The following is a 15,537-nucleotide window of genomic DNA, read 5'->3' as shown; positions in this document are numbered from 1 at the left end:
GCAGTAACCACAAATCAAAACCTGTAATAGATACACAAAAAATAGAGAGAAAGAAAGCCAAGCACAACACAAAAAAGCCATCAAACCACAGGGAAGACAGCAAGATAATAACAAAGGAATGGAGAAGAACTATGAAAATGACCAGAAAACAATTAACAAAATGGAAAAGAGTACATACCCATCAATAATTACTTTAAATATAAATGGACTAAATGCTCAAATCAAAAGACATACTGTGACTGAATGGATAAAAAACCAATATGCTGCCTATAAGAGATTCACTTCAGACCTGAAGACACATACAGACTGAAACTGATGAGGTGGAAAAACATATGTCATGCAAATGGAAGCAAAAAGAAAAGCTGGGGGAACAATGTTTATTAGACAAAATAAACCTTAAAACAAAGGCTGTAGCAAGAGACAAAGAGGGCACTAGATAATGATAAAGAAATCAATCAAACAAGAAGATATAGCAATTGTGAATATCTATGCACCCAACACAAGAATACCTAAATACATAAAGCAATTATTAACAGGTATCAAAAGAGAAACTGACAGTAATACAATCATAGTGGGGAACTTTAACACCCCACTTACATCAATGAACAGATCATCAAGACAGAAATTCAACAAATAGTGGCTTTGAATGACATATTAAACCAGATGGACCTAAAAAAATATATACAGAACATTCCATCCAAAATCAACAGAATACACATTCTTTTCAAGTATACACAGATCATTCTCCAGGACAGATAACATGTTAGGCCACAAAACAAGTCTCAATAAATTTAAGAAGATTAAAATTTTATCAAGCATCTATTCTGACCACAACAGTATGAACCTGGAAATCAATTACAAGAAAAAATCTGGAAAAAACACAAACACATGTAGGCTAAACAACATGCAACTAAACAATGAATGGGCCAACCACAAAATCAAAATAGAAACAAAAAAATACTTGGAGACAAATGAAAATGAAAACATAATGGTCCAAAATCTTTTGGATGAAGTAAAAGCAGTTCTGAGAGAAAAGTTTATAGTGGTACAAGCTTACCTCAAGAAACAAGAAAAATCTCAAATAAACAACCTAATCTTACACCTCTAGGAACTAGAAAAAGAAGAATAAACAAAGCCAAATCTAGTAGAAAGAAGGAAATAATAAAGATTAAAGCAGAAATAAATGAAACAGAAATAAAATAATAGAAAAAAAATCAATGAAACCAAAAGCTAGTTCTTTAAAAAGGCAAGGAAAATTGATAAACCTTTAGGCAGATTCATCATAAAAACACACAGAGAAAGAGAGAGGGGACTCAAATAAATAAAAAATGGAGAAAAAACACCACAGAAATACAAAGGATTATAAGACAATATTATGAAAACTTATATGCCAACAAATTGGGCAACGTAGAAGAAAAGGATAAATTCCTAGAAGTATATAATCTCCTAAAACCAAATCAGGGAGAAATTGAAAATTTGAAGAGAACAATTATTAGTAATGACATTGAATCAGTATTCAAAAATCTCCCTACAAACAAAAGTCCAAGACCACAGATGGTTTCACAGGCAAATTCCACCAAACATTTAAAGAAGAGTTAATATCTATTCTTCTCTAACTGCTCCAAAAGCTAGAAGGAAAAATTCCAAATTTGTCCTATAAGGCCACCATTACCCTGATACCAAAACCAGGCAAAAGCACTACAAAAAACAACAACAAAAACAAAATTATAGGACAGTATCTCTGATGAACATAGATGCAAAAATCCTCAACAAAATATTAGGAAACCAAATTCAACAATAAATTAGAAAAAATTATTTGCCACGATCAAGTGGGATTTATTCTAGGGATAAAAGGGTGGTTCAATATTCACAAATCAATGTGATACATCACATTCACAAGAGGATAAAACCATATGATCATCTCAATAGATGCAGAAAAAGCACCTGACAAAACACAATATCCATTCATATTTTAAGAAAAAGAAAACTCTCAACAAAGTGGGTTTAGAGGGACCATACCTCAACATAACAAAGACCATAGATGACAAACCCATAGCTAACATCATAATCAATGGTGAAAAATCAAAGTTTTCCTCAAGATCAAGAATAAGACAAGGACCCCCATTCTCACCACTTCTATTCAACATAGTGTTGAAAGTCCTAGCTGCAGCAATCAGATAAGAAAAAATAAGTAAAAGGTATCCAAATTGGTAAATAAGAAGTAAAACTGTCACTATTTGATACTATATTTAGAAAACCCTAGTCTCCAGTAAAAAAAAAAAAAAAAAACTATTAGAATTGATGAATAAATTCAGTTAAGTAGCAAGATACAAGATAATATACAAAAATCTGAAAACTATAAAACACTGATCAAAGAAATGAAAGAAAACACAAATGGAAAGATACTCCATGCTCGTGGATTGGAAGAATTAATATCATTAAAATGTCCAGGCTACTAAAAGCAATCTATGGATTCAATGCAATCCCTATCAAAATACCAATAACATTTTTCACAGAACTAGAATACTACTAAAATTTGTATGGAACCACAAAAGATCTCAAATAGCCAAAGCAATCTTGAGAAAGAAGAACAAAGCTGGAAGTATCTCAATTCCAGATTTCAAGATATACTACAGAGCTAAAGTAATCAAAATACTATGGTACTGACACAAAAATAGACACATAAATCAATGGAACATACTAGAGAGCCCAAAAATAAACCCACACCCATATGATCGATTAATCCACAAGAAAGGAGGCAAGAATATGCCATAGGGAAAAGACAGTCTTTTCAATAAATGGTGTTAGAAAACTGGAGAGCCACATGCAAAAGAATGAAACCTGACCACTTTCTTACACCACACAAAAATAAACTAAAAAATAGACTAAAGATCTAAATGTGAGACCCAAAAACCATAAAATTCCTTAAAAAAAAAGGCAGTCATCTCTTTGACATTGCTGTTAGCAACATTTTTTCTAGATATGTCTCCCCAGGCAAAGGAAACAAACATAAAAATAAACTGCTGGGACCTCACCAAAACAAAAAGCTTTTGCACAGTAAAGGAAACCATCAACACACCACAAAAGCCACACAGTGAATAGAAGATACTTGCAAATGACAGATCTAATGAGGGGCTAATATCCAAAATATATAAAAAACTTATAATACAACTCAACACCAAAAAACAATCTGACTAAAAATGGGCAGACAACCTTAATAGACATTTTTGCAAAGAAAACATACTGATAGCCAACAAATACTTGAAAAGATTCTCAACATCACTGATCATCAGGGAAATGCAAATTAAAACCACAATGAGGGGCACCATGGGATTCTTGATCTTGGGGTTGTAGATCCAAGCCCCATGTTGGGTGCAGAGATTACTTAAAAATAAGATCTTCAAAAACTCACACACACAATGAAATATTACCTCATGCCTGTCAGAATGGCTAATATCAAGAAGAGAAGAAATTGCAAGTGTTGGCAAAGATGTGGAGTAAAAGGTAGCCTCATGCACTATTGGTGGGGATATAAACTTGTATAGCCACTATGGGAAACATTATGGAAGTTCCTCAAAAAATTAAAAATAGAAATACCATATTACCTAGTAATTCCACGAAAGAAAACAAAAACACTAATTCAAAAAGATATATGCACTCCTATGTTTATCGCGGCATTATTTACAATAGTCAAGATATGGAAGCAACCCAAATATCCATCAATAGATGAATAAAGAAATGGTGTGTATATATATACATATGTATATGAACAGATTATTTAGCCATAAAAAAAGAATAAGATCTTGCCATTTGCAACAACATAGATGTGCCTAGAGGGTATTACACTAAGTAAAATAAGGCAAATAAAGACAAATACCATATGATTTCACTTATATGTGGAATCTAAAAAACAAAACAAAACAGCAGAAACAGACCCATAAACAAAGAGAAAAACTGGTGGTTGCCAGAGGACAAGGGGTGAGGGGATGGGCAAAATGGGTGAAGGGCAATAGTAGGTACAGGCTTCCAGTTATGGAATGAATAAGTGACAGGGATGAAAGGTACAGCATAGGGAATATAGTCAGTGGTATTATAACAGCATCGTATGGTGACAAGACAGTAGCTACACTTATAGCGAGCATAGCATAACATGTAGAGTTGTCAAATCACTAGATTGTGCACCTGAAACTAATGTAACTGCATGTTAACTATACCTCAATTTTTGAAGGGCAAAAAAAACTAAATTATAAATAAAAAACAAAACAGCTAAAATGTATTAAGCACTGTGTACCAAGTTCTGTGCTAATAGCTTTTACCAACATTCTCTGAAGTGATCCTCTCACAACAATCTTATAAGGTAACTTAAAAGGCACATTTATTTTACAGATAAGACCTTTAAAGTGGTAGCCACAGGAGTGCCTGTGTGGCTCAGTTGGTTAAGCATCTGCTTTCAGTTCAGATCATGATCCCAAGGTCCTGGGATCAAGCCCTGCACTGGGCTCTCTGCTCAGCGGAGAGTCTGCTTCTCCCTCTCCCTCTGCAGCTCCCCCCACTTGTGCTCTCTCTAACAAATAAATAAAATTTTTAAAAAATTTTAAAAAATAAAGTGGTATCCCCATTTTACAGATGAGGAAACTAATAAAATGTGTGCTACAAACATGAAACACGGCTTTGATACCTCAGTTTAAACCTTGAAAGCAGGATGTGTTTTACGTCACTGAAAAGACAAGACATAAAATATCTGTGAACCATGGAAAAATCACCCCTACCCACTGAGCCAATGATTCATTAACTTAGTTTCAACTGGAGTTAGGATTTTGAGTTGTCCCCTCTCTCTCCAAACTCAGTTTTCCTTGGGATCAACTCTGATGATTATTAAATAGCTTGCATTTTTTAGTATCCCCTCTACTTTTGAACTTCAGCTCCTTGCTACTAACAGACTATTTCCTCTAATTCTGAGTACTGATATGCCCTCTGGGTTTAATACTTGGGGTGGGGAGGAGGGTTTGCCTGTACAATTGGGTCCTCAGTTTTCTTTGAAGCAGAAGCAAACTGCCCAGAGACTGTCTCAATCCTTGCATTCCCTTTAGTCATGCAAAGCTCCTTCTGAAGGCTGCAATTGAACTTCTGGTAATGCATAGCGCAGGTGACATCTTGTGGGCATAAAAATAATTACACCATTCCACCTGGATTCCAAGATTCTCAAGTTGGCTATATTCTCTAGAACACAATAGGCTAGGATCCCTTCCTCAACCCTAGCGCACTTCATCTTTAAAGCAAAAGCCAGGTCTATGCAAAATTCTTAAATTTCCTCTGAAGTTTCATTTAGTCTTCTTTCATGGTGTTGCAAGATATTTTTTAATGCAAGTCTTCATAAAATACAAAAAACTTAGTTCTATCCCTCAGCATCTTTGCATATCTCCCTGTATGTATTTGAAGATAATAAGGGGTAAGCATTCAACACATATTTACTAGTTGCTTACCATGTCCCAAGCAATATGCTAGAATTGGGATAGAAACATGATATAAGATGTGGATCCAAATCTCAGAATTCAATGCATATGAATCTATTCAACTTAAATAAGTACATTACACAGTCATGAATTACTAATTCATTTATGTCACTCTCAATTTCTTCTTCCCAATATCATCTGGGCCACCTAGCAGTGTTATTGTATTAATGTAACACATGTAGTATAATTGCTAAAAAACCATATGCTACATGCCATATTTTCCTATAAGCTCCTGGCTGTTGTGATTTTCCCAACCTCCTTGATACACCTAAATATCATTCTCTTTCCAGATTAATTTCCTTCTCTCTTCTCTGGGGAGAGCACTAATTTTTTAAATTTTTTAAATATATAAGATATAAATTATAAATATAAATATAAATATTTCAGAGGGAAAGGTAGAGGGGGATGAGGGGCAGAGAGGGAGAAGGAGATAATTTTATTTTATTTATTTATTTATTTATTTTATTTAATCTCACAATCCTGAGATCATGACCTGAGCTGAAATCAAGAGTCAGACACTTAACTGACTGAGCCATGCAAGGTGCCCAGTTTTTTAAATATTTTATCACTTTTTCCTCACATAAAAATAATAAAGGTGTAATAAAAATAACAGTGATTTTCAAGCACAAAGGTCTGGGTTCAAATTCTGACAGTGGTACTATGCACCACCGATGAAAGTACTTTATGTCCCTGCCTCTAGGTTCTGTCACCTACAAAAAGGGAGTATAGCAAAGCCAAACTCAGTGTCTTTATGAGGAAGGATTACATTTAATAGATCTGTAAGACTACCAGAGACCTACTACAAAGTAGGCACAAAATTAATATAAATTCCCCCTTTTCTATTATTTCTTCACAATTTTAGCCCTTTATTTCAACAAAATTCTCACTGGTCATTACAGAGGCTTATGTAAAATGGCAAACTTTACTTTTCAATGAGAAAAGCGTATCACTTAATGTAGAAAAAGTATACTGTACATAGAGGTAAGTCTTCATCTGGTGAAATAAATAACAACTTATAATTTTTTATGGATTTATAACTCATGTTAAACTGAAACCAAAGGTATTTTTTATGTAATTAGTTACCTTTAGTTACTCAATACCAAATTTGTTGTTTTTAACACCTCCATTTGTGGCTCCAAAAAAATTAATTGTTCTACTTTAAGTCCATTCCAGACAAGAGACATAGATTTCAATGTTACAAGACTTGTTTCTATACCATCAATATAGTCTGTGATATAGTCACAAAGTGGGAGGAATCTTAAAAGGTTCCCTGGATAAATCCCAGGCAAAATACCACAAGGATTCAAAACAGGCAATTTATAGTCTAATCAAATGTATTTATTCTCCTAGGCAATATGTTTTTCCTTATATCTAATTAAGTTTTTATCAATGCAGTTGAACATACAAAAAATGTCAAGTTCTTCTACACAGCAGTTTTTCTTCAATTTTGAGAATTTTAAATTTTAAATTTTCTTTCCCAAATCATTCCAGCTCCTTTAATTTTTCTTCACAGAGCATGCCTTAAGTTTTTCCTTTTTTTTTTTTTCTGACCTATTTGGATTTCTTGACATTTTACTACTGTTTAAAAGATTGTAATTTCTAGGCAAAGTACGAAGAGGCAGCATAGTAGTAAAGCATCTTTTTCTAATCATGAGGAAAAACAGTGAATTCTGTCCCTTGGAAATGCTTGTGAGTTCGTTAGATAGATGTTCTGAGGAAACTAGATTCAACACATTTGGAACAAGAAACTTACGAGATTGTTGTGGAGATCTTATCTTCATACCTTTATTAAATCGGAGTTAAAATTAGTAAGTACACTTTGAGACTATGTCTATTCCATTTATTCATCAATACATATTTTGCACTAAAATGAACAACATAAAAAGGGAGAAAAAAGAATTCCTGTCCTTAGGAACTTTTATGATGTCCTAAAAAAAAAAAAAATCACAGTTCCAGGAAATTACATATGTTCAGGGGAAAACACACAGAAATTTCAAAAATAACAGAATAAAAACTGAGTCTGTAATTTTTGGAAAAATGAAGAACAGACGAATAATGAAAGTCAAATCAGATTATCCAAGTGCAAACTTTCTAGAATAAGCTCATTTTAAAGTGTGAAATTTTTAGAGGTTATCTAGTCTATATCCATCCCATGTGTTTCATCTCATTATGAGGAAAAAACACACTGATTTAAAAAGGCTGTGCTGATATTAAAATTATAAGTCTTGTTCATCACTGTTTTCAAGATCAATTTGGCTTTCCTCTTCCCAAATAAAAAGATTTTCATCCTCAAATATATAAAATATTTCTAATACATTTCTGTTGCTAATATTTAAGGATGTCTCAACTTGGTAAAATAGGCAGGTTTGACCACGCATTTCAAAGGAGTAATGATAGTTGCTATTTTCTCTTACTACCTGATTGAGATTTGTTAATGAATTCTGAAATCTGCTATTTAGTAAGTTGTTATTCTCATCAACTATTTCAAAGATTTCATTTGTCTGATTGGTGAGGTCCTGTGTATTTGAATTCAAATCATCCAAAACCAACAATGATGTGTCCAAGAAATTCACACAAAACTTATTTAAATATAATTGAAATTTCTTTAAATTATTTTCTTCCTCTAAGCTCAAAGAGTTAATTCCTTTTAATTTTCTTAATTTTCTTTTATCCATCAAGTCAAATGTCTTATTAAAATAAAGCTGATCAAATGTATCATCAATGGCATTATCAATAAATGCTTTTCTACCACTTGCTTTATTGTTCTCATCTCTGAACATGGTTTTGTTTGACTGTAGTAAATATGGGTGTATTTTCATCCATAAATGGAGACCCAAGAAATTTTCAATATCAGAATCTTTGCAATATACAAATCCTCGGTCTTCCTCATTTATAGGTTGGATGATAACAGTTAGTATAGGGCAGTGCTGGCCACAAATAGCATAGAGCTTATCCAGAGAGTCACCTTCCTGAAGTGCAGCACGAATTACATTATTACCAGGCAATGGTTGGTTTTCAATAGTATCATCAGAGACAGGATGGACTTTGTTACCAGCAGATGTAAAGACATGAGTGACTGATGTGCATACTCTTTCTGACTTATGACTAGCCTTCTCCTCTGCATGATGATCTGGTATTCTCTCCTTGGCACAAGTTTTATTTTGAACATCTAGCAAATCCTCACAAAAAGGTTCGGAGTCACTACAATGAGGCATGTTAAAATAACTGCATTTCACTTCAAGGGGTTGAGTCAGTTCCTCCAATTCTGAAGAGGATAGCTCAGCCAAATTTCCAAAATGTGAATATGGTACCTCATTGCTGTTATTAAGCAAAGTATCCACCGATGTGGTGTCTGCATTGCCATATAAGCCAGAATTTTCAGGAGATGATACTCTTAACAAATGATTTTCTTTCAGGAGCCACTTTCCTTTATCAATCAGTACTCCTTCCTCTAGGTCTTTAACGATTCTGTTACAATCATTTTGTTTTGTACTATAGCCTACAATGTCTCCCCCATGATAACCGGCCCTCACATCATTAAAGTCACATTTATCTTGACCTTCTGGAAATTTCTGCAACATAGATGAACTACTAGATACCTGTTTAGAAGACCCAAATGACTGACCTTCAGAATCATAAAGACCTACTTTCCTCACACACTGAAACTCCATAGAATTGTAAGGACAAACTTGAGATCTATGCACAGACCCAGAAAAAAAAGATGGTTTAATAATTTCTCCTTTACTGTAAAGTTTTTCTATTGTCCTTTTAACAAATCCTTTATTGTATTCTTTCTCTTGGGCAATCTCCTCACAACTGCTATTGGGGCCATCACTGGATGTTTTATATGGCTGCTCATTCTCACTGTCTAGTCTAAATTCTGACCCATCAGAAATCACTGGTCTTGTGAAACTATTTTTAAAATCAAGAGAGGACTCTGAATAACTTCCAATTTCCATGTGTTTCACCATCATTTTTACTCTCATTTTAGTTTCTCCTTCATTGAGTTCCTTTTCAGTATTTTGCTTAGAATCATAGCAAAACACTAAAGATGGTGGTATTGCCAGCTTCCTATTGATTGCCTCACAAATTACACCACTTCTTTTTTCTTCTTCTGTAATGTTCCTGCTGGAGACTTCTATCAATTCCAAATTTTTACTGGTCTCTAACTCTTTTTGGATCAATTCTTCAGTGGCCTGCTCTCCTGCATTTACCTTTGTATGAAAGATATCACTGTCCTGGTTTTCTAATTCTTCAAAAGATTCCAATTCTGAAATGTTTCTTTCACTTGATGTCATGCTATTGGTTATTGAGCCTGGTTCTTCAGAAGTCTTTGAGTCTTCCTTATCAGAGGATGTAGATGCATTTTTACCCTGAAATTTCTTTAATGAACAATTTTTAAATTCAGCTACAGAACTATGTCCCTTATCAATTTCCGGTTCAGTTTCATTTATGGTAAAGCCACAGTGGCTTAAATTGCTGGTATTTTGGGGTGACACCAATACATTAAAGCCATGTTTACACCCAGGGTCTGCCAAAATATTTAAGTCTTTCTGAACTTCATCATTCCTTTCTAATTCTTCAGTCAATTCCAAATTATCAGCCCATGTGTTTTCTTTGGAATTTAAAAAGTCACTGGCATTGCAGACTTTGTTGGGAATGTAGGTCTCATCAGCTGGGCAAGTTGCCTCATAACTATGGTTTTCATCAGGAGCACAAGCCTTATGGGAAGACAGAACATCAGTAAGTGAACAGACCTCTCCTAGGAAACAAGCCTTATTCACGGAAGTCTGATCAATGGTAGAGCCATCACTAGGGGAAAAAATGTCACTGAGGTTACAAGTCTCTTTTGGAGGATAGGTCTTATTCACAGTGCACATGTGACATGAAGAACAAGTCAACTCTGAAACACAGACTTCAGGACCACAGTCCTCACTGGCAGAGTAGCCTCCATCTAAAGAGATTTTCTGTGTTTTTTCATTTTCAATGCACTTAGGAACTCTCTGAGTGTTGGGTGTGGAACAATTTGCAGAAAGTCCTCTTGGAACCATGTCTTGTTCTTTCTCAGTGAGTCCAAAGTGATTTGTGGTTGATTCCACTAAACTGGCAACAGCAGCCTTCAAATCATCAGCTTCCTCCGTGATGGCAGTATGCTTTAGAACCTCCAATAATCCAAGTATTTCTGAAGCTCTGTTGGTAGTCTTGTGAGCATCACCTTGGCAGAAGCTATTTATACTTCCCTTTAAGCTGAGCACTAGAAGCCAAGCTAGAAGGACATTAGTATAGGACTTACATATTGGGGAAGGGAAGGGAACATCTGCAAGTGAACCTGGCATTTGAATAATTCCATTCTGAGTCTTATGAATACTAGGAACTAAAGCTTGCAGTTGGCGAAGCAACAAGACTGGTAAAAGGTCTTTTGGAGTGTTTTCTTCCATAAGATCTACTTGAATAGCAGCCTCTACACTGTGCCTTTTTGTAGCGAGATTTATTTCTTGGTAAATAAGGCTTACCTCTGGTCCTAATTTTTCAGCACATAACTGGATTTTAGTATTATGATCATCGATAGATGACTGTGACAAAGCACAATTTTCATGCAAGGGAAGAAAGCAAGCATCATTCAGAGATTCAACTTGATTCTCACAGAGATCTTTAGAAAGTTCTTCACCGTTACCTTTGTTAAAAGATTTACCCACCTTTTTGTCTAGATTTTCTGTCGAACTGGCACTTTTAGTTATGTGTTTATTACTTTCCATAACAAAATTATTTCCTTTTCCAGAACTTGTGTGGGAATTGGTTCCTGCAAAACCATTGTTGTTACAACTTACCACACTCCTTTCTTTTTTGTATATTGGAGCTGATTTTCTAGGTTGCGGAGCTGAATGCGGTTTTATGCTCTGCAACCATCTCTGTATATAATTTTGAACTGAATGATGGCTAATATCCTCAGGAAAAACAGCTTTTTTCAAAGAAGCTAAGGAATTTGCCCTGGTTGTAACATGTTGTTTACTTACAATAGTACTTAATTTCAACTTATCCCCTTTTTGTTTTTTCTGAGTTTTTAAAGTTATGTGTGAATTATTAACTTTTGAAACTAAACTTTTCTTGGTCATTCCTCTCAAATACCAAGATGCTATTTCTGCTTGAGCCTGTGGTCCACAAAAAGCACTGAGTTTTTGCTCAAGGAAGTTAAAAACATGAAATAAATTTTGATCTTCAAAATTATTTTTGTAACACCTAAAGTCATTATGGGGAAATACTTTATTGTCTTGACCAATTTCTCTTTTTGTAGGTCCTCCTAAACTTACTGGTCTGGACTTCCTTTTGGCTAAAAGTCCTTGAAACTTCTTAGGATTCTGAAGAGTATTTAACTTATTTACATGGAAATTCTTGGAATTCATGGGATTGAGATTACTTTTGGAACAACAATAATTTGATTCAATTACCATATCACTTACATGGAGGTCTTCCTCACAAAGTATTCCTCCTTTAAGGGAACTGTCTGAATCCTCCAATATGACTTCCTGTGTAATTCTACCTCCTGTGTTTATTCTCTTACTTTTACTAAGAATTCCTTTGGTTGCAATCTTTCCATCCTGATACCTGGAATTTATCATTTGTTGCTGAGGTTTCATCTTCTTTTTGCTGGCAACAGATGATGAAATCTGCTTTTCATTTGCTGGAAATTTTGTTAAACCACACTGAGCAAATTCATTACGTAGTCTGTCAATTCTTGTGGTGACAGTGGAAGACCTTATTGAAGCTGGGGTCTCAGAAATAGTTCTGTCAGCTCCAGAGTTGTTACTTAAAGAATGAGTTGTATCTGCCAAAACAGGACTGAATCTATCACTGGTGTCACCACAAGGTCTTAAGTTTTTGATACTAGTTTTGTTGCCTGGTCTTCCACTATCAACTATACCTTCCTCCACAATTGAGTTTTCTGATATAGTCTGTGGCAAGCCATTATTATGAGACATCTCTAACATCCTCTGACTTGTAATTTCTACAACACCAGCATGTATTGCACCTGACTTGAGCAGCCTGCTTTCCTTTTTTCTTTCTAAAGATGACTCCATCTGCTCATTGTTATTGATCTGAACAAGCACTGGTTTGTTAGATACTGATGACATTTTACTGCAAGAATGTGTGAACATATGATATTCAGATTTGTTTTTCCCATCTTCCCTCTCTTCACTAAAGATCATTTCCTCTTGAACTTCAGTTTCAGATACCAAGGTCACACTCCCTCTCACAGATTTCTTTTGTCTCGCTCTTCTTGGTCCAGGTGTAGGGGGCCTATAAAAATGATGCTTTGCTTGATCCATAGTCTCCTGGATGATGTTTGTATCCATAGCAGCATTCTGCCTACTGGCAAAAGTGCAAGTTTCAGTGTCTTGATCTGTCATTTGAGTGTTTATGTCCTCTGCCAAACTGCCCTCTTGATTACTGTCTTTCTCTAGAGATGAGACATCTGCAGACAATGAGCATGCTGCAATTTTTAAACCAGAAGACCGATCATCTCTTCTTCCCAGAAAACTGCCTACCTCATTCTTTTCATTGTTATGAGAAAGACTTGCTCTACTGACGGTGGTCCATTTTATGGTTTCCTCCTCTTTTATCTTAAATCGAACTTTCATCTCAACTGTCATGGTACCATCTTGATTAAAAATAATTGATTTCTCAATATCATCTTCAGAAGGATATATCAATAAATTCTGAGAATCATTTTTATCTAAGGCCAAGTAATTTTCTGAAGCAAAAGAATGGTCTGAGTAGCAATCAATATTATGCATTTTGTCAGAAGAAACAGAATAAATCTGGGACTTTGTACTTGAAGGCACATGTGTACTCACTTTCAAGATTTTAAGAGTAAAAGATGCCCCACATCAAAATGTAGAAGACAGAGAAGTTATAAATATCCAATAGAAGAGGCAGCAAAGAAAGAAAAGAAAAATAAATAATTAGTATGAAAAATACCATATTTTCTAAATTTCATAGTAAGATATTAATATGTTTCTCACCTCTATGTATTCATTGGTTATTTGAATTCACTATAATATATGGTACATTTCTACAAGCTACTCTCAAAAAGAAAACCTGTAATCTTACTTCAATCAAGAAATTCACAGAATTTTAATTTTTGTGAGTTTAATTAGGCAATTTTAATAAGGAAAGTATCAAGTAGAAATTGCTAAGGATTCTAGCAAAAATAAAAAGATTTTTGTGGGATTTTGTTTTATTGTTTTGTTTACTAGTACTGAAACTGGAGTCTAAGTGCTGCCTATCTATGCAAACAAAGTGAGTAATAATTTACAGTGATATTCATTTTCCTGTCTGTGCATATCTAAGAAAGACATCTAAAATATTTTGAAAGTTAAAACATTTTTAGAATTTACTTAGAAGTCAACATTAATCGAGTAATAATTATTAATTTAGCATTCACTTTGTATAATTAGTACATTTAATGTAATATAGGGCACAAAAGAGAACAGAGCTAGACAATAGACCAACATATCTAGTTATATTTTTATTGTCTGTCTCTAAAGATAACTTTAGTACTCTAGCTTCTTAAACTCAAATTCTTATTAGTAGTTTGTATAGATTTATATATACTTGGCATCAATTAAACACCTTCAACATTTCAGAGTTCAAACCTGGAAATATTTTCTCTTATTTTTTGTATGCATTTACCAAAATGACAAATGAAAAGGCCTCACTTAAAATTTTTTAAATATTTAACAAAGCCCTCAGATTCCCTAACTCCATCAAAAATCATATTCACAACCCATATCACACAAAATAATAAAATCATTTTAGTAAAATAAGCACAGTGAAACAGTACTACCACGTGCTTAACAGATATTTGGCAGCTAATGCCTACAAAATAGAAACATTAATAGATATCTATTGAGTATATCCATAGTAGATGAGTTTCACCCACTTTAGCAATAAGTAGAGGGATTAATACTACTTAAAGGGTTTATTATTCCACGTCTAAATAAAAACCAAAATTTAACTGTAAGTGGCAATCAATTCCTCAGCACAGAGCTAAAACACTGTGCACAAAGAATAATGAGCTTAAAATACTGAGCACAATGAATACTACAATTCCATGCCTGCATAGAGAATTTATAGCCCATCCTATACTCTTGGGCATCAACAAGCCCTCCTTCTTCCCTACCCAAAGGATTATGCTATATTGTGCAGCATTTCCTAAGGAATTATCAACCTAGATTATTATTAACCAGCATGAACTGACTACGTGAACTTTTTTAATAAATAAAAAAAAGGATCCAAGGGCTGTGATTTTTACTGGAATAACTTCAGAAGGTACAGTTCATATGCACTTAGAGATTTTTAAAAGCACAGTCACTCAACTAACCTGCTGAGCTCAGCTATAATGCTGCATGGTACTATTTGGAGAAAACTTTATAACTACTAGATGTCACTTATACCAATTCCATAGAATTCCCCTCCAAATCAAGAAATGCTGGTATTTTTATTTTTTATCTAGGTATTATATGCCCCCCACACGCATAAATAAAGGCATAACCCCTCAATTTAATCACTGACTGATTTGAAAAAATCTAAAAAAAAAAAAAAAATACAATCTCTATGACTCTTTCCAACTATACATATAACCAATTCCAGTTTAGAATGTTTTTGATCCCCTCATTTTTTCTCAAGTGACAAAAGAAATTGGCCATTTTAAGCATGGTTTTGTTTTGTTTTTTTCTTTGAATGTTGTGGTTAAAAGAAAAAAAAACACAACTCAAGGCTAAAAATAAGAGCTTCATATTTAAGGGACTTACTCTTTCTGCCTTCTGACCTAGCACTTCCCTTGGAGTATAAATGATGAGAGATCCCTGGTAATCTTGCAGAAAGCAAGTACTTCTGGATGTCATAATTTCCTGGTTTAAATGGCTCCCTTCCTGCTGCTACCACAACTCCAGAGCTGAGGATCACGGCCTGCAGACTGGGAACCTAGAAGAAACCAAAGAGTTAAGGTCCTTACATGAGCAAC

At 34.3% G+C, this 15,537-nt stretch overlaps 1 protein-coding gene across 2 annotated transcripts in view; it reads right to left on the bottom strand.

Moving 5' to 3' along the window:
* Positions 1 to 7,729: 7,729 nt before the first annotated feature.
* The window catches only part of RP1 (RP1 axonemal microtubule associated), a 51,679-nt gene continuing 43,871 nt past the window's right edge, over positions 7,730 to 15,537 (bottom strand). For both annotated transcript variants that reach the window (XM_025871428.2, XM_073892775.1), the window contains 2 exons: positions 15,326 to 15,497; positions 7,730 to 13,365 (listed from right to left, as the gene is read on the bottom strand). In XM_025871428.2, coding sequence (XP_025727213.2) covers positions 7,730 to 13,365; positions 15,326 to 15,497 — 5,808 coding nt within the window. The remainder of the gene's footprint in view (positions 13,366 to 15,325; positions 15,498 to 15,537) is intronic.

Source organism: Callorhinus ursinus, unplaced genomic scaffold (assembly GCF_003265705.2).
Source record: "Callorhinus ursinus isolate GAN/ISIS: 27379988/994484 unplaced genomic scaffold, GSC_fseal_2.0 scaffold5, whole genome shotgun sequence".
NCBI classification, from domain to species: domain Eukaryota; kingdom Metazoa; phylum Chordata; class Mammalia; order Carnivora; family Otariidae; genus Callorhinus; species Callorhinus ursinus.
Note: the sequence above shows the minus strand (reverse complement) of the source record. Positions and strands in the feature narration are given on the sequence as shown.